The sequence below is a fragment of the Staurois parvus genome, unplaced genomic scaffold, assembly GCF_062004578.1.
Source record: "Staurois parvus isolate SC_StPar_1 unplaced genomic scaffold, SC_StPar_1.0 ptg001418l, whole genome shotgun sequence".
Classification (NCBI taxonomy): domain Eukaryota; kingdom Metazoa; phylum Chordata; class Amphibia; order Anura; family Ranidae; genus Staurois; species Staurois parvus.
In genome coordinates this window covers 3,065,415-3,083,701 of record NW_028319214.1, presented here as the reverse complement: position 1 = coordinate 3,083,701, position 18,287 = coordinate 3,065,415, and the positions used below count along the sequence as shown (strand labels likewise).

Below are 18,287 nucleotides of genomic sequence, written 5' to 3'. Positions count from 1 at the left end.
TTTGTTTATATTGCACCTATGTGATGTTCATATAATTGAGATTTATATATATTTTTTGGCATATTATCCTGTATTTGATTTGGTATTACTTAGATACTAATATATGATTGGTTTTCATTTTAATACACTGGTTCTATGTACATTCCTTTATGTTATATGTATAGAGGTATTGTAGTATCACTATGACCACTTGATTATTTTTCACTTTCACAGCAGATTTATTACATTGATTCACGTGTCACATTGCATGATTTTATGTTTATTTATTTAATATAGAGGTTATTCTAGTGTGGCACTTTAGGTTATCAATTATTCACTTGTATGTTTTGGGGATTTATGAGTAGCGCCACATTCTTTTTAGATATCCTCTTGTGGCGGCCAGCCCTGAATTGGTATCTTTACATTTGAAGTGGAGGACGAATATTCTTAATTTAGATGATGAAGATCGGTCCGAGGTTTGGGATTATCCCTTTTCTCCACTAGTTTCTGCCAGAGAAAAATTAATTCAATTTAAAATTTTACCCTGGGCTTTATAAAATTTGGTCATGCTTGCTTGATGATGTATCTACTGCCACCGCGGCAGCTGATGTGGGGAATTGATTGAATGATTGATTGATTGATTGATAGTCACCCAGGTGCTTTGTCTTTTCTGTTATGAGCTGGGTTCCCTTCTATATGCTATGGTCCTGTTATATTGTCTATACATGATTAGGCCTTGACTAGTATGTGTGGTCCCTAATTTCCCCCTCTCCCCCCTCCTCCCTTTTTTTTGTTTCTCTCCGTAGGGTTGTTTTGCACTGTTGTTGTTTTATGTACACTTTGTTGGGCTTCTGCGTGGGCGTCTGTTGTCTGTATGGTTTTTATATGTTTAAAATAAAAAAAAGATTTAAAAAAAAAAATGCATATATAAAGGGGAAGTATAGCTATTGCTTAAATGTCCTATCCACCCATAAACTGATAGTAGAATGACCCAATGGCTTCTTATACTTCTTGGTGTCATGCTCTCACTGCTAACCTTAACAATGTAAAATAAATGAGAAATGGAAACTCATTAGTGAGCAGGGAAGAGCAGACCGTGGGATGGATGTACCACCCAGTGGGGTGGATTTAACAAAACCAAATAGACTCTGCATGTGCAGTTGCGCTCATTTTCGAAAGAGCTTAGTAATTGTGGTAAAGCTCTGCTGATGTCCATCATTCAATCATGTGCAAGCAAAAATGTTTTTTGCTTGCACCTGATTGAGTATTCTTTACAAAGGAAGCTTTACCACATTTACATTTACTAAGGGAAATGAGAGCAACTGCACTTGCACAGTCTATTTGCCTTTAGTAAAATAACCGCATTGCATAGTTTTTTTGAAGAAGCTGTTAGTTTTACTAGTCAACATTCATAGAATTTGGTCAATGATTCCCTATCAGAGCAGCCTGGCTTACAGGGATATTAGGTCCCTCTATGGTGCATGCAGCCACATGTACTGTACAGGGGCGGACTGACCATTTAGGCACTCAGGCACTGCCCGAGGGCCCGGGGTCAGTAGGGGCCCCATGAGATGCCCCTGGTACCTTTCATATGGTTTTTTGGGTGTGGTTTGAGTGTGGGAAAGGACACAGGGGCCCCATGATTTCCTATTGCCCGGAGTCCCCATGAGTTGTCAGTCCGCCCCTGGTGCTGTACTGACAGTTTGAGTTTCAGTAAGTATCAATGCCCAAAGGTTTCAGTTATGGGTTTCTCCTTGTTAATTGTTTCCACTTATCTCTTGCATCCCATTACTATTACACATGCAAACAAAAGTGTAACGCCCAGTACACGTGATGAGAAAATTGTGCGACAAATACTGCTTTCACCTGATAACCTGATCATTAGTACACAGCTTCCGAGAGCCGATCACGACAGTTCATGCTAAATTATCTGAAGGGGCAAGCACAAACATTTTTCTTGTACTATAAGAGAACAAGTTATATTCGTTTAATCAGTACAGTATTCATCTGTATAAAATCAAGTGACCAAGACCTCACATGCTCAAAAAAGAAAGAATACAATACAATTCAATACATCAACGTGGGAGTTGTATTCTGTCTTACGAGAATTTTCATAACTTTAGTTACCTATTTGTTTTGGATATAAGACTAGCATGTAAAAAAAAAAATAGACGATCATTCATCCGAAATTCCCATCATGTGTACCAGGCTTTGTTTTGCAGCATTCTAGCAGATAGCTACACCCAATGTGTTGTAATCACAATGCTTTCTTCATGCAAAAGCTCTACTTTTTGCATCTACATTACTCTTACATCCACAGTGCTACTTACAGTTTGAGCAGCAGAGGATCAAGGAAGAGAGGAGGATGAAATCCAGGTAAGAAGATGCCTTTATAGTCAAGGTTCTCTACTAGTGTGTGTGTTGTGTCTCCATACTGGATGAAGAGAGAAGAAATCACACATCATAACTGATAATGCATTCCTTTGCCACCGATTTGTGATAAACAGACACAATATTGTTACAGGAACAATTTCATTTAGAAGCGGCCCATTCATGATTTTGGATATTTTGATATCAACACTGACAGGCACGCCAGTCATACTGCAGCAGGAACCTGCATATTGTGTATGAGAAGATGAAAGCAACCTATTACTGCAAAAAAGCACAAACAAATTTAAAAATGACATGACTGAGCACACAGGGCTACAGAACACCTCCCCTCATTTCAACATAGGGAAGCAGTGTTCAATAATTCACAGTAAGAGCTCAGGTAGGGCTAAAACTGTTTAAAGATTAAGGTAACAACTCATTGAGTTTTAGGTCAGATCCACAGGTATTTTTTTTGCATATATAAACAGACATACAAAAACACCTTCAACAGTATATTTGACAGGTCAAGAAAGTCAATCATCGGGACTGACATATACTTAAAAAAATGTAGCACTGGCTCTTTACATATTACTCATCTGGTAGACATCTGCACGCTGTAAATGTTTGTATTGTTTCATTGTGTATGCATTCGTTAATTGAAGAATTTAGTTTTGTCATATTCATCATGCTGAAGCTATTCATTATTGGAATTCATTTCATTATATTCGGCATTCGTTTCGTAAGATTGTTGGTCTGGGTGTATTCAAAAAATGTTGCCATTTTTTTCTGGAAGATCCCTATATATTCGTTTTCGGTATATCGGAACCACTCGATATATTCAAAAGGATTTGACATTTCGCAACAGAATAAATAATGCAAAATTTGGCGGCCCCAAATTTTTCAAACCTATGAATTGCATTAGACTGTGGAACTGAACTGACTGGCTGTAACAATTACAAATTCAATTTACATCTCAAATTTACTTTATTGCACAAGCATTAAACCCTATCAGGCACTCCACAGGCAGTACAACCAGATTTCAAAATTCAGATCCATTCGTTATCCAAATTATCAAACAAATTTGAAAATTTAATTTATTTCCCAGTGGGAGTGAACTACTATCGCATCAAGTGACGTCATCCAAATGAAACAAATACATTTTTTAATTTTGTTATGTTTTTTTTGGATTTGTTGACATTCCATACTTTGTCTATTTGGAGATTTGTATACATCCGAATCTCTACAAATCAAGTTTTCATCCACAAATTGATTAGTTATGAAATGAAACACATTTAGTAGAAATTGTCCTACAAAGTTTCAGAAAACGTTCTCTCCTTACTATTGCGTAGACATTCTGGATCATCCATACCTGACAGTTCAAAGAAAATCTGAATCAGGCTATCCTGGTGGGTTGGAACAGTGGGGAAGATGCTTAGAAAATATACTTAACTGAGATCAGCTTGTCATTGGGAGTATAAAATGGAAGCAGTGGGGGATGCCCACCCTGGCAACTTCAGGAATAGGTCTATAACTTTAACCACTTGCCCTCCAGAGCATTTACCCCCCTTAATGACCAGGCCTCTTTTTGCTATTCGGCGCTGCACTATTTCAACTGATAATTGCACGTTCATGCAATACTGCACCCAAACTAACTTTAAGCCCTTTTTTTCACACAAATAAAGTTTTCTTTTGGTGGTATTTGATCACCTGTGCGCTTTTTATTTTTCACGCTATAAGGAAAAAAACCCGAAAATTTTGAAGAAAAACGATATTTTTTACTTTTGGCAATAAAAAATATATTGTAAACTCAAAGTTAGTTATAAATTTAGGCCAAAGTTTATTCTGCTACATGTTTTTGGTAAAAAAATCCCAGTAAGTGTATATTGATTGCTTTGTGTGAAAGTTATAGCGTCTACAAACTATGGTATAGATACTGCAATTTACGCCATTTTTTTTGCTATACAACGCTGCACTAGTTTAACTGACAATTGCACGGTCATGCAATACGGTACATAAATAAAATTTATGTCCTTTTTTCACACAAATAGAGCTTTCTTTCAGTGGTCGTTGATCACCTGTGTGCTTTTTATTTTTGGTGCTATAAACAAAATATTTTTGAGAAAAAAAAATTTAAAAAAACATCAATATTTTCTCAATTCTGTCATAAAAAATATCCCAAGAAATTTAAATTTTGTCATAAATTTAGGCCAAATTGTGTTCTGCTACATGTTTTTTGGTAAAAAAAATCCCAATAAGTGTATATTTATTGCTTTGTGTGAAAGTTATAGCATCTACAAACTATGGTATAGCTAATGGAATTTACACAGCTTTTACTTTCTGACTGCCTATCACATTTCTTGAGGTGCTAAAATACCAGGACAGTACAAACACCCCCAAATGACCCCTTTTCGGAAAGTAGACACCCTTAGCTATCTGCTGAGAGGCATATTGAGTCCATGGAAGATTTATTTTTTTTCCACAAGTTTTTGGAAAATGATAAAAAACTTACACAAAGTTGTCATTTAAATTATATATTTCTCACACAAGCCATGGGTATATGTGGAATTACACCCCAAAACACATTCTGCTACTTCTACCGTGTATGGGGATACCACATGTGTGAGACTTTTGGGAACCTGATATGCAATACAGGAGCCTGAAATCCAATGACCACTTTGAAAGCCTGAAGGTGCGTAACTTCATTATTTAATTTCCTCACTACCTATCACAGTTATAGGCCAGGATAGCACCAAGCCCCCCAAATGACCCCTTTTTCAAAAGTAGACACCCCAAGGAATTTAAAAAGAGGCATGGTGATTATTTTTCATATCTAATTTTTTTTCTCACAAGCTTCTGAAATATAAAAAAAGAAAAAAATATGTTTTTGCTTTCTTTCTTCATTTTCCAAAAACTTGTGGCAACAGACGAGATCTGCAAATTCCTTGGGGTGTCTACTTTCCAAAAACGGGTCATTTAGAGGAGTTTGGTGCTATCCTGGCATTTCAGGGCCTCCGAAGATGTGATAGGTAGTCAGGAAGTGTAATGAGGAAATAAAGCCCTTTAAAAGCCCGAAGGTGTATATTGGATTTTGGGGTCCTGTACTTGGTTAGACTGACAAAAAGTCTATGTGGTACCCCCATACTCGGGAGAAGTAGCAGAATGTATTTTTTGGTGTGATTCCACATATATCCATGGCATGTGTGAGCAAAAATTCATTTAAGTGACAATTTCGTGTAAAAAATAAATCATTTAAGTGACAATTTTGTGTAAAACAAATTATATATACATTTTTTTTGTCATTTTCCAAAAACTTTTGGTAATAAAATAAATTCTTCTATTGACTCAACATGCCTCTCAGCAAATAGTTAGGGGTGTCTACTTTCCAAAAAGGGATCATTTTGGGGGGTGGGTGCATTTTATGACCAGCGTTAGAAGTTTAGTCCACACATCACTCACCCTTCTAACCACCTGAAGACCAAGCCTTTTCTGCCACTTTTTGTTCACAAGAAAAAAAATCTGTATTTTTTGCTAGGAAATTACTTTGAATCCCAAAACATTATATATTTTTAAAACAGACACCCTAGTGAATAAAATGGTGGATGCTGCAATTTTGTATGTCACATAGTACTCACGCAGCAATTTTTCAAACACAATTTTTTTGAAAAAAGATACACTTTTTTTACTTTTAATGCACAAAAACACAACATATTGGCCAATTATTTGGTAAAATATAAAAGATGATGGTATGCCGAGTAAATAGATAGCAAACATGACATGCTTTAAAACTGCGCATACCCCGTGGGCGACAAACTGCATACATTTTTAATATCCATAGGCAACACTTTAAAAAGCCTTTACAAACTACCATTTTACATTTACAGAGGAGGTCTAGTGCTAAAATTACTGCCCTTGATCTGACGTTCACGGCGATACCTCACATGCTCGGTGGAACACTGTCCCTTTCATTTTTTTTTTTTTTTGTATTCACTTTAAATGCTATCACAGGGAATGCAAATATCCCCTATAACTTCAATGGGCATTGTCATATATTATTTTTTCAGAAATCTGGGGTCTATCAGACTCTAGATCTCTCCTCTGCCCTTACATTATCTAATCTCACCAAGATTGGTGTGATCAAATGCTTTCCCAATTTACAAATGGCGCTGTTTATATCCTGTGAAACTGAAGTGATGAAATGCTCGTAGCTTTCGATTTCTTAGACTATAGAGATGATTGGCACCAACCGAGCCCTAATCAGCTCTATGGGCTTCTCTATGCTGATGACACACAAATCTATCTTTCTACCCCTCACCCCTTCAGTCTCCTCTAGCATTACTAACCTACTAAGCAACATATCGGCATGGATGTCACTCCACTTCCTCAAACTCAATCTTGGCAAAACTGAGCTTTTAGTATTCCCCCCCAGCTCATGCCCCCTCCCCTGACTTCTCCATCAAGATCAATAACTGTCAGGGCAGGAGCGCTGGAATGGGCAGGCAGGCCTATGCACGGTCATGCCGCGACTGACGACAGCCACTACCCACAGACCAGAATCCCTCAGGGCGCGGAGTCTAAGCCCCAGGCTACCCTTCACCAGGGCCCCTGATGGTGGGGATGGACTTGACGCAGCCTGAGACCAGGTCGCGGCCCCCCGAGTGACCCCAGCTGCGGTGACGACTGCCACCAATGGCGTACAGCTCGTGGGAGCTAGATGGGAAAACGAGTAGAGTAGTCAGACAGGCCGGGTCAATAACAACAGAGCAGACAGTACTCGACGGTAGGCAAAGAATACTCAGGTCACGGGCCGGGTTCAGCAACGGGAGGTCAGGTAAAGGGTTAACGCAAAGAATAGTCTTGTCCAAGCCGAGTCGGTTACCAGGAGAGCAACAGGAACAACACAAGAGCTTGCAACAAGGAAACATACAGGACACGAGTGCAGCGAGCACTTGCAGACAGGAGGTTTAAATGTGCTCAACCACACCCTTCTGAGGAGGAGCCGCAGAAGCCTGAAGGCATAAAGGTTCCCACCATGCTTGCAGAAATCCAAGATGGATGCCAGCATGGAGATGCACAAGCTCTGAAGAAAGGTAGGACCTTGACAATAACACAATCATCAGTCCCTCCCCTCATGCCAGGGTACTAGGTGTACTCCTAGACTCCCATATGTCCTTTCACCCCCCCATCCAATCACTGTCCAAATCTTGTAGACTTCATCTACACAACATCTCCAACCTCGGAAACCACCAAGCAACTTATTCACTCCCTTGTTATATCTCGCCTTGACTATTGCCGAGTTTGGGCAAGGACACAGGGGCCCATGATCCCTTATTGCCCTGGGGCCCCATGAGTTGTCAGTCCGCCCCTGCTCCCTCCTCATTGGCCTACCTCATCGCAGGCTATCCCTTCTTCAGTCTTTCATGAATGCTGCTGCCAGACTCATCCACCTTACTAACCGTTCTGTATCTGCCACCCCTCTCTGCCAATCCCTCCACTGGCTTCCCATTGCCCAACGGATAAAATTAAAACATTAACAATAACGTATAAAGCCATTTATAAGTCTGCCCCAAATTACATCACCGATCTTGTCTCTAAATATCACCCAAACTGTACTCTCCGCTCCTCGCAAGACCTCCTGCTCTCTAGCTCCCTTGTCTCCTCCTCCCATGCTCGTCTCCAGGACTTTTCCAGAGCTTCCCCCATCCTCTGGAACTCTCTATCCCAATTTATCAGACTATCGCCTACTCTGCTCACTTTCAGGCGATCTCTGAAAACCTATATCTTCAGGGAAGCCTATCCTGCCCTCAGCTAATAATGGAATCTTCTACTCTTCCAACCAGTCCATCCCCCACAGTTACTACCTTTTGTACCACTAGCCCCTCCCTCCTAGATTGTAAGCTCCAAGGAGCAGGGCCCTCCTTTCCCTCTTGTATTGAACTGTATTGTTGCTGTATTGTCTCCCGTTATATTGTAAAGCGCTGAGCAAACTGTTGGTGCTATATAAATCCTGTATAATAATAATAATAATGGTCAGCTGGCAGAAACACCAGCTGCATTCTCAGGTTCCCCTGATGGCACGGGACTGCCCAGGAAGGCTGTTTAAGGCAGCGGAGGAGGGGGGGGGCATCAAATCCAACTGCTTGTAAAAGAAATTCTGCAGTGAATTAGCCACTAAGATTACTTTTACATGAAAGCGGATGGCCGGCTGAAAAAAACGATACCAGGATAATGCCTGCAAATGTAGGCATCATCCTGGTATAGCCATTCAAAGTCCAATGATGTACCAGTACGTCGCTGGTCCTTGTTGGATATATATGCTATTTTCTTTTTTTTGTATGCAGCCTGTGGGCTAAATGAAAAAAAGAGAAGAAATCTCTGCCAGAAAAAGTGTGTGATATGCCCACCATTAGAATATACCGCCCTGCATCCACCCACTTCTAATATTGGGCACACATTAGGTCTCACGGTGCCAAACGCGCCAATTCCAAGATTGTACAAATGTCTAAATAGTGGCACGCTTGAATAAAAATTGTCCACGTACAAATGGTACCCCATATGGAACAAGGATGACACCAAGTCCAAAACTATCTTTCCACTACTCCCCATGTAGTCTGGGCATCTGGGGGGGCTCCACGTGACTATCTTTTCCCTTGTAAATCCGAAAATTATATGTATAGCCTCTTGCCCTCTCACAGGTCTTATACATTTTGACCCCATATCTGGCATGCTTGCTGGGGAGAAATTGTTTGAATGCAAGGCGGAGAAAAAAAGTTAATGAGGGACTCATCAACACAAATTTTTTGCTGGGGAGTATAGACATCTGCAAATTTTTGGTTAAGGTGATTTACGAACGCCCGAATTTTGTGGACACGGTCAAATTCAGGGTCACCCCAAGGACGACAGAGTGTATTGTCATTGAAATGCATAAAACACATTATACTCTCTTGTCTATACCTGGCAATGGCAGCAGAAAACACGGGATATGATGAATCGGGTCTGTGGATCAGTACAACCGCAATTAATTTTTTTATAGTAATGCCCATGTTGAGGGTTAGACCGGAAAAAAATTTAAATTCGGAAACCGTAATGGGTTTTCATGCGAATGATCTGGCAATGTTTGAATTTGGGTTGTCGGTGATAAATTGTTGTGCATATAAATTGCTTTGATCCACAATCAATGCATACAGATTTTCCGTAAAAAAAACAGCTCCAAAAAATCAAGGGGAGTAGTTAACATTTTCTGTTTCCATCTGAATTCGGGTTGGGCAATGAATGGGGGAAGTACGGGTGCTGCAGAATTTGTGGGCTGCCAATCGGGATTTGCAAGCACATCCTGAAGGATACTAGAGACTTTACAGGCCTGTGTGCGAATTCTTGGTGGTTGTGGGACAATACTTGTGCTTGCCACCGCACCAGCTTGTACTGCACTTATGGGACTCGCCACATCACCAAATGATACTGCAGTGCTGGTATATTGGTGTCACTGGGGATTTCAGTGACAACAAGTCAGTTTCCCCCAGTGTCAGAATGCCCGCTGCAGTCCCGCTATAAGTCGCTGATCGCCGCCATTATTAGTATAAAAAAACAATTCCAGTATCTACAGTACAGTGTGACCATGGTGAAGGAATGTAACCACCTAATAGGAAGTTGGATCACAGCAGCAACAAAAAAAAAAAAAAAGAAGGAGAATTTGGAGGTTTTTGGGGAGGCTGAGGGCAATAGAAGGAATAGAAGGAACTTTTTTTTTAATTAAGAAGACATACTTGAAAAGATTTTTTTAACCAGAGTCTAGTGTCACGTTAACCTCAGAATTAGCTCTGTGCACAGTTCTGATTCATATTTATTAGTAAAACATGCAAAATGAAGTAAATAGATATATTGCGATTACTTGGGTTATCTGAGACGCATTCATTACACTGTTTACTTTTAAGAATCAGTAACAAAAAATATGTGTAATACCGTCTGAATGACAGCAAATTTCACTCTTCCATACTTGTCTTCCTCAACCCACGGCTCCTTTACTATCACGGCTCCCCTTTCTCTGGCTTTCTGTTAAAAATTAAGATGGTTCAGTTAACCCCATCACACATGATGATGAGACATTCAAAAAACTCCAGAAAACTGGTGACAGTGACATTCCACAAAAGTGCCTCTCATGCCCTTGTGTTTTTTTTTCAGGCTTGCAAACAACCTACATTCTTCTTAAAACTCAACTCCAGGCACAACTGTCTAGCGCAGAGCCCCACAAAATACACTGTATTGCCAAAAGTATTGAGACACCCCTCCAAATCATTGGATTCAGGTGTTTCAATCACCTTCATGCCCACAGGTGTATAAAATCAAGCACCTAGGCATGCAGACTGCTTCTACAAACATTTGTGAAAGAATGGGTCCCTTTCAGGAGCTCAGTGAATTCAAGTGTGGTACCATCATAGGTTGTTGCCTGTGCAATAAGTTGATCTGTGACATTTCCTTGCTACTAAATATTCCACGGTCAACTGTTGGTGGTATTATAACAAAGTGGAAGCAACTGGGAACAACAGCAACTCAGCCACCAAGTGGTAGGCCACGTAAAATGACAGAGCGGGGGTCAGTGCATGCTGAACCGCACAGTGCTTAGAAGTCACCAACTGTCTGCAGAGTCAATAGCTAAAAACCTCCAAACTTCATGTGACCTTCAGATTAGCACAACAACAGTGCATAGAGAGCTTCATGGAATGGGTTTCCATAGCCGAGCAACTGCATCCAAGCCTTACATCACCAAGTGCAATGCAAAGCGTCGGATACTGTGGTGTAAAGCACGCCGCCACTGGACTCTAGAGCAATGGAGACGTGTTCTCTGGAGCGACGAATCACACTTCTCTGTCTGGCAATCTGATGGACATGTCTGGGTTTGGCGGTTGCCAGGAAAATGGTACTTGCCTGACTGCATTGTGCCAAGTGTAAAGTTTGGTGGAGAGGGATTATGGTGTGGGGTTGTTTTTCAGGGGTTGGGCTTGGCTCCTTAGTTCCAGTAAAGGTAACTCTGAAGGCATCAACATACCAAGACATTTTGGGCAATTTCATGCTTCCAACTTTGTGGGAACAGTTTGGGGATGGTCCCTTCCTGTTCCAACATGACTGTCCACCAGTGCACAAAGCAAGGTACATAAAGACATGGATGAGCAAGTTTGGGGTGGAGGAACTTGACTGGCCTGCACAGAGTCCTGACCTCAACCGTGTAGAACACCTTTGGGCTGAATTAGGTGGAGACTGCGAGCCAGGCCTTCTCATCCGACATCAGTGCCTGACCTCACAAATGACCTTCTGGAAGAATGGTCAAACATTCCCATAGACACACTTCCAGGGGCGGACTGACAACTCATGGGACCCCTGGGCAATAGGGGATCATGGGGCCCCTGTGTCCTTGCTCAAACTCAAAAAAAGACTATGAAAAAGGTACCAGGAGCATCTCATGGGGCCCCCTACTGACCCCGGGCCCTCGGGCAGCGCCCGAGTTTCCAAATTTTCAGTCCACCCCTGCACACTCCTAAATCTTGTGGACAGCCTTCCCAGAAGACCTGAAGCTGTTATAGCTGCAAAGGGTGGGACAACTCAATATTCTACCCTACGGACTAAGACTGGGATGCCATTAGTTCATGTGCATGTAAAGGAAGGAGTCCCAATACTTTTGGCAATATAGTGTACATATGGAATATATTCTAGTAGCAAGTGTGGGAGGAGACACTCTGAGTTGTCATGTCCCCTTTTCCAATGCACTGCAATGCATGCACTTCCTGCCCAGATAAGTATTTCACTTTCTCCTTCTCTGCAGTTTTTGCACACTGCAAGAACTGCTCTTCAGTGATCACGACAGATATTTTCATCATCCCTGATAATATCACCCTTGTAATGCAGTCTCACAGGTGTGAGTGGTTACTGTTGTATCCTGTTGTATGTGTATCTTCTACAGAATCATTTTGTAGCTTTGTGTAGTGCAAAATAACTATCAAGTAAATATACACTTTTGTCACCTGAACAAGAAAGTCACAATCTTCAACTTCAAATGATACATCTTTCACGCCATCACCGTGCTTTTGCAAATGTTCTCCAAACTCTATAGTAATAAAAAAAATAATGCTGACTAATTAGTAGGTAGGATCATGAATACTTCTATCACTTCTAGAAATACAGTACATACTGAAAAGAATATGGATAGATCTAAGCATTATGCTGGTCCTGCAGTTATAACCTAAGTTGAGTTACATTTAACCACTTCAATACCAGGCACTTTTACCCCCTCCCTGCACAGAAAAATTTCAGCTTTCAGTGCTGTCGCACTTTGAATGACAATTGTGCGGTCATGCAACATTGTACCCATATGAAATTTTTATCATTGCTCGGATAAGGACTTGATAAAAAAACTCATGCGGTATTTTAGTAGTGTGTTTTAGTGAATTTAAACGTTTTTCTAAAAAAATGCTATGCGATATCCTACCGCATATTCAGATGTGGTAAGATACCGCTTACCAATTACAGATGCAAATCCAATACAAAGACCAAGTCAGAACTGCACAGATATGACTGCTCTAATAGTGGACAATAAGATGCGACTTGGCATATGATTTGCAAGTCGCCTGGCATGCAAATCGCATGGCAAATCGCACCCAATGTGACCAGGAGGTAAGATATGATGATTCATGTATATGTTCTTGTTGGGGGAAAAAGTTCAGCGGTTGAACCTTTCCAAAATCTGACCTTTTTCTGGACAATTGTCATTGATTCTGGCATAAAATTTACTTATTTTGGATAATTACAACAAAAACAAGTTAAAAAAATACTTGTCCTAGGCCTAAAACAATTAAAAAAAAAAGAAAAGGATCACAGAATATTTCTCCTATGCCTAATCATAGTTCTGATGATCAAGACTCATGTATTAAGGTATATACAGTATCTACCAGTTACCTTATTGCAGGGGCGTCAGACTCCATTTCATCGCGGGCCGTATCAGCATTATGGTTGCCCTCAAAGGGCCGTTTGTATCTGTAAGACTAGATGTCCAGAGCACCCCACCCCCCATTACAAATGTCAAGAATCCCCCACCCTCCCTAACATCACCGTGCACCCCCTTTGGGGGTAGAGATGGAAAGTAGAAAGTGCAGGGTCTGGAGGAGGACCAGAGGAGGAGCAGTGTCAGTTACCAGAGTCTGCTGAATGCTGAGACAAGGGGAGGCAGAGATGAGGGGTGCTGCAGCTGCAGTGAGAGGTGCAGGATTTGGCAAATGAGTTCTATTCTCCTCTCTACTGCCGACTGCTGAGAGAAGGTGGGGGCAGAGACAAAGGGGGACCTGCAGGAGAGGTGCAAGGGCCACATGGAATGACCAGGAGGGCCTGATTCAGCTCGCGGGCCTTGTGTTCGACACCTGTGCCCTATTGTCTTTGAAATCTTGTTTGTTTATACAGACATACAAGTATGTAATGTAGGAAAAAAAACACTATGTAATAAAAATAAATTACACATTTACCTTTATTTCCAGGAGTAAGAGGTGAAACAAACACAAATATGACCTATAGAAAAACATAAAGGTTCATGAAATGGTTTTAGCTACATGATCAATACAGTATGAATAATGCTGGCATGGGCAATGCACTGAGCCGTGTACCTTGTCTTGTTTGGCAACGTGATAAACCAGCTCCCTACTCCCGGTCTCTAGGCCCTTGTAGGCCAGGGGCTCAAACCCCATTTTATTGCAATAAAATGAGGCAGCCTGTGGTAAAGACACAAGTAAAGCTATTAAGCACACTGGACGAGGACCTGCTAAGCAATATTAAAACTTGTGGACATAATGTATATGTACAAGGCAAAGTAACTGACACATACTATTATGAGAAATGGCAGTTGTATATTTAAAGTGTATCTATGGTCTCTATCTAAAATCATGTATTCATTTCCACATTATATTTCAATTATTTCTAGCCTACTCCTACTATTCTGAACAATCTCAAAGTTTGTAAACTTTGTGAAGATCCCCACACATTTACTTCCGTGACTTGCATGGCATGAATTCACTATGCTCTGTGAGTAGGCACTGCTGTGTCACACATTTCACAGAGCAAATGCATGATAGGTACAATTTGATTGGTTGCTAAGATCAACATTAATCGTTCTTTCCTAGGGTATGTTTGGAAGGGCTTTTGTTTGCTTTGGTGGGCTTTCATGTCCATAGAAATCTATGGGAATGCCAAACGTGTTGAGCAGGTGAAATGCAGGTCAGAAACAGGTGAATGCAGGTTGGATGTACCTGACAATGAATTATGAATAATCTGAAATCAGACGTATCTTAGTCTGATGTCAAACTTATACCACCAACACAGGCCCTAAAATTGTCATTAAAATTTACACTTCGCTAGAGTCAGAAATCAGAAATACCAAATTACAATATTACTTCTTTACAGGCTGAGGGAATGTAAAGTGTTATATATGTGATGTGTAATGTATTTATTTAAATTATAAATTCCCCTTTTGGACAAAAATAATAAATGCAAATTTTTTTGCAGGTAAAAAAAATGTGCATTTATTATTTTTGTTCAAAGGAGCCTGGAGTAAACAACACAGGTCTCTCTCCTGCCAGCAGTAACATGCTGCTGTGTATTTCTCTGCTGTGTATTTTCTCAGCAGAGAAATACACAGCAGCATGTTTCCCAGCAGAGAAATACACAGCAGCATGTTTCCCAAGTGAAACACACAAAGCACACATAGTAAAACAGCACACAGTTAACCCTTTGATCTCCCCAGATGTTAACCCCTTCCTGCCCAGTGTCATTAGTACAGTGTCAGTGCTTTTTATTAGCACTGATAACTGTATTGGTGTCATTGGGATGTCAGTTGCAGTTAGTCCGTTCCCACCCAGTGTTAGAATGCCCACTGCAGTCCTGCTGTAAGTCATTGATTGCTGCCATTACTAATATAAAGAAATAAAAATTCCAGTATATATACTGCCATTTGTAGGCACTATAACTTTCACGTAAAGCAATTAATTTACACATACTGGGATTTTTTTTTTTAGTAAAGACACATAGCAGAATACATTTGGCCTAAATTTATGACAAAATTAGAATTTTAAAAAACTTTTCCCTGGATATGTTTTATAGTAAAAAGTCAAAAATATTGGTTTTTTTTTTCAAAATTGTCGGTCTTATTTGTTTTTAGCGCAAAAAATTAAATACCACCGAAATAAAGCTTTATCCCTCCTAGATTGTAAGCTCCGAGGAGCAGGGCCCTCCTATCCCTCTTGTATTGAACTGTACTGTTGCTGTATTGTCTCCCGTTATATTGTAAAATGCTGAGCAAGCTGTTGGCGCTATATAAATCCTGTATAATAATAATAATAATAATTTGTGGGAAAAAAGGACATAAATTTAATTTACGTACAATGTTGCATGACCGCGCAATTGTCAGTTAAAGTAATGCAGAAATCGCAAACAAAATGGCCTGGTCAGGAAGGCAGGTAAATCCTCTGGAGGGCAAGTGGTTAAAGTGGAAATAACACTCTCCTTTGCAGCTTTATAACACCAGGCATTTGATGGCTTTCCAGTTATTTCTGTCGTGCCTTGAATGTAACTCTTTTAAATTGATGGTTTAGGTTCCGCTTTAAACCCTTGAAGAGTGTAAATGATAACAGCGATCGCAGAATGCAGAGGCTATGGGGTAGATTTACTAAAACTGGACAACTACAGCTGTGCATGGGAGCCAATCAGCTTCTAACCTCAGCTTGTTCTATTAAGCTTTGACAATAAAACCTGGAAGCTGATTGGTTTCTGTAGAGAGTTGCACCAGATTTTGCACCATGCAGTTTTAGTGAAGAACCCCCTATGACTTAGCTGGAATGTAATTAAATGTCAAAAAAAGCAGGTCACTATTTTCACATTGCCATCGTGGCCTTAAGAAACCTATGTGACACATCCCAGGATCTTCCAGAGTGTGATCAAAATGTGTTCCTACTGAAGCACCAGATGTGGCAAATGCCATAATTGAGAACAGATTGTCAGGAACATCAGACCCTCCCCTCCACTAACCAATCAGAAGCAGCCAATAAAATGATGCCGCATGCATAGCAAAGACGTCTTTTATCTACAGACAGAACACAGAACTGGATTACCTGTTTTGCATTGCTCACCCACAGTGTTATGGAATGAAATCTGAGGAATCTTCCATGTTCATGCTAGGCACAGAAGCACATTATCATTAGCATCATACAGAAACAAACTATCAAGGCATGATCCCCTTTATAAAACATCCAGAGATTAATTTGCAAACAACAACTAAAAAGTTGCAGCCAAAATGGTACATTGTAAATGACTCATGAGCTCAGGTGAATTCCATTCAGATTATCTGTGTACGTTCCTGATTCTGAAGTTATTATAAATAGGAGTCCAATCATGGTGCTCACCTCCCCATTCAATTCCATATTTTAAATAGGAGTAGACTTTTATTTAATCCAATAAAACAAACTGCATTTCATCAGTAGCAAAGTTCCAATCATCTTAAATGAACATATTTTTCTCCTAATATATCATAAGTAACAGGTGTACAGAGATGATTCAGTAGCTATACCAAAAGTAGCTAATATAGTATAGTAGTTAAACTAACAAACACAAAACATGCAGTAAAGGTGCAAAAATAAATGTTAAATCACTTTTATAAATGAAAGTGAAAAAATACACAAAACAACACCTAATCACAAATTGGAAAGAGTAGATATGAAATTAAAAAAATAAAGTCAAATTTTATATAGAGTAGATATGAGATTAAAACATTTTTATAAAATGTTATATATATATATATATATATATATATATCATATTTGTTCGCTACTCTTTCCAGTCTGTAATAACTGTATGTATAGTCAATCAATTCATCATAAAGTATAATTGTGCCCTTGTACCTTTTCTCCTTTTTCTGTATATGATGTCTGCAAAAAGAAAAAAAATATTCACAAGATGTGATGACAAACACTTTCTAATTAGTCTACTTGTGTAAGTGTAAAATGTGGAAGCTTACCATAGTGAGAAGCGTGTGTGATCGGTGAAGAGATCTGATATATGTGGGTTGTGATGCTGGACACATCTCATATAGGACTCCAGACATGGGACATCCCTCTTGTGCTCCTCCTTGTTCTGTGTAATACGAGAAAACATTATTCCTGCAGATAATGTCTCAGTTGCACAATTTCATTCAACTTTCAAAGAGTACAAATAACAGCACACAGATCAAACACACAGTGCACATAGTATAGTATAATGATATCCACCTGGAGGTTCTTTGCATGTGCATTCCTAGATATTGGTATTTTATTATATACACAGGAACATCAATTTCTTTCAGTTTATGCCTCCACTACTTTTTCCCAACTTTATTATTTGTTTTCTAATACTTTTTTAGGAGCCCAAGCTGCCTGCACAACTTTATTCCATTTGGCACTATTAGTTGGAGTCGCCCTTAATTGTCTTAAGCCAGCCATACACGGGTCAAATTCCGAAAGAATTTTCTTTCGAAAATCTTTTCTAAGAATTTTTGTTCGAATTTCACACCATTAGTGGGCCACAGCAACAGCTGATTTTCAAGCAACCATCAAATTTGAGTGATCGGGCATGTCGGAAATGTTTTGAAAAACAAATTAATTTCTAATCAATGGTGGGAGAATCGTGCGAGAAATGTAATCAAAAACGAAATGAACATGAGCTGCAACCTGGGAAGAAAAGAAAATTCTTGGCCACAAAAATTCTTTTCTGTAGCAAGATGAGGTGAAATTAAAGGCTTGGTTGGTCAAATTTTGAAATCAATGGTGGCACCTTCGGATTACAAAATGCACAAAATTTCCAATTTTCTACAGGTGATTGTATCCGTATTAGTGCACTTTCGACAGAAACAATTGAGTACTGACATGATACTTTTTTTATTT

The 18,287-nt window shown here is 39.8% G+C and overlaps 1 protein-coding gene across 1 annotated transcript in view; it reads right to left on the bottom strand.

Moving 5' to 3' along the window:
• Positions 1-17,488, bottom strand: part of HPD (4-hydroxyphenylpyruvate dioxygenase) — a 40,297-nt gene extending 22,809 nt beyond the window's left edge. The window contains exons 1-8 of the mRNA XM_089662050.1: positions 17,387-17,488; positions 17,271-17,297; positions 16,485-16,547; positions 13,989-14,093; positions 13,851-13,893; positions 12,360-12,442; positions 10,306-10,395; positions 2,310-2,413 (exon numbers count right to left, since the gene is read on the bottom strand). Coding sequence (XP_089518176.1) covers positions 2,310-2,413; positions 10,306-10,395; positions 12,360-12,442; positions 13,851-13,893; positions 13,989-14,093; positions 16,485-16,547; positions 17,271-17,297; positions 17,387-17,473 — 602 coding nt within the window. The 5' untranslated portion in view covers positions 17,474-17,488. The remainder of the gene's footprint in view (positions 1-2,309; positions 2,414-10,305; positions 10,396-12,359; positions 12,443-13,850; positions 13,894-13,988; positions 14,094-16,484; positions 16,548-17,270; positions 17,298-17,386) is intronic.
• Between the last annotated feature and the right edge of the window lie 799 nt (positions 17,489-18,287).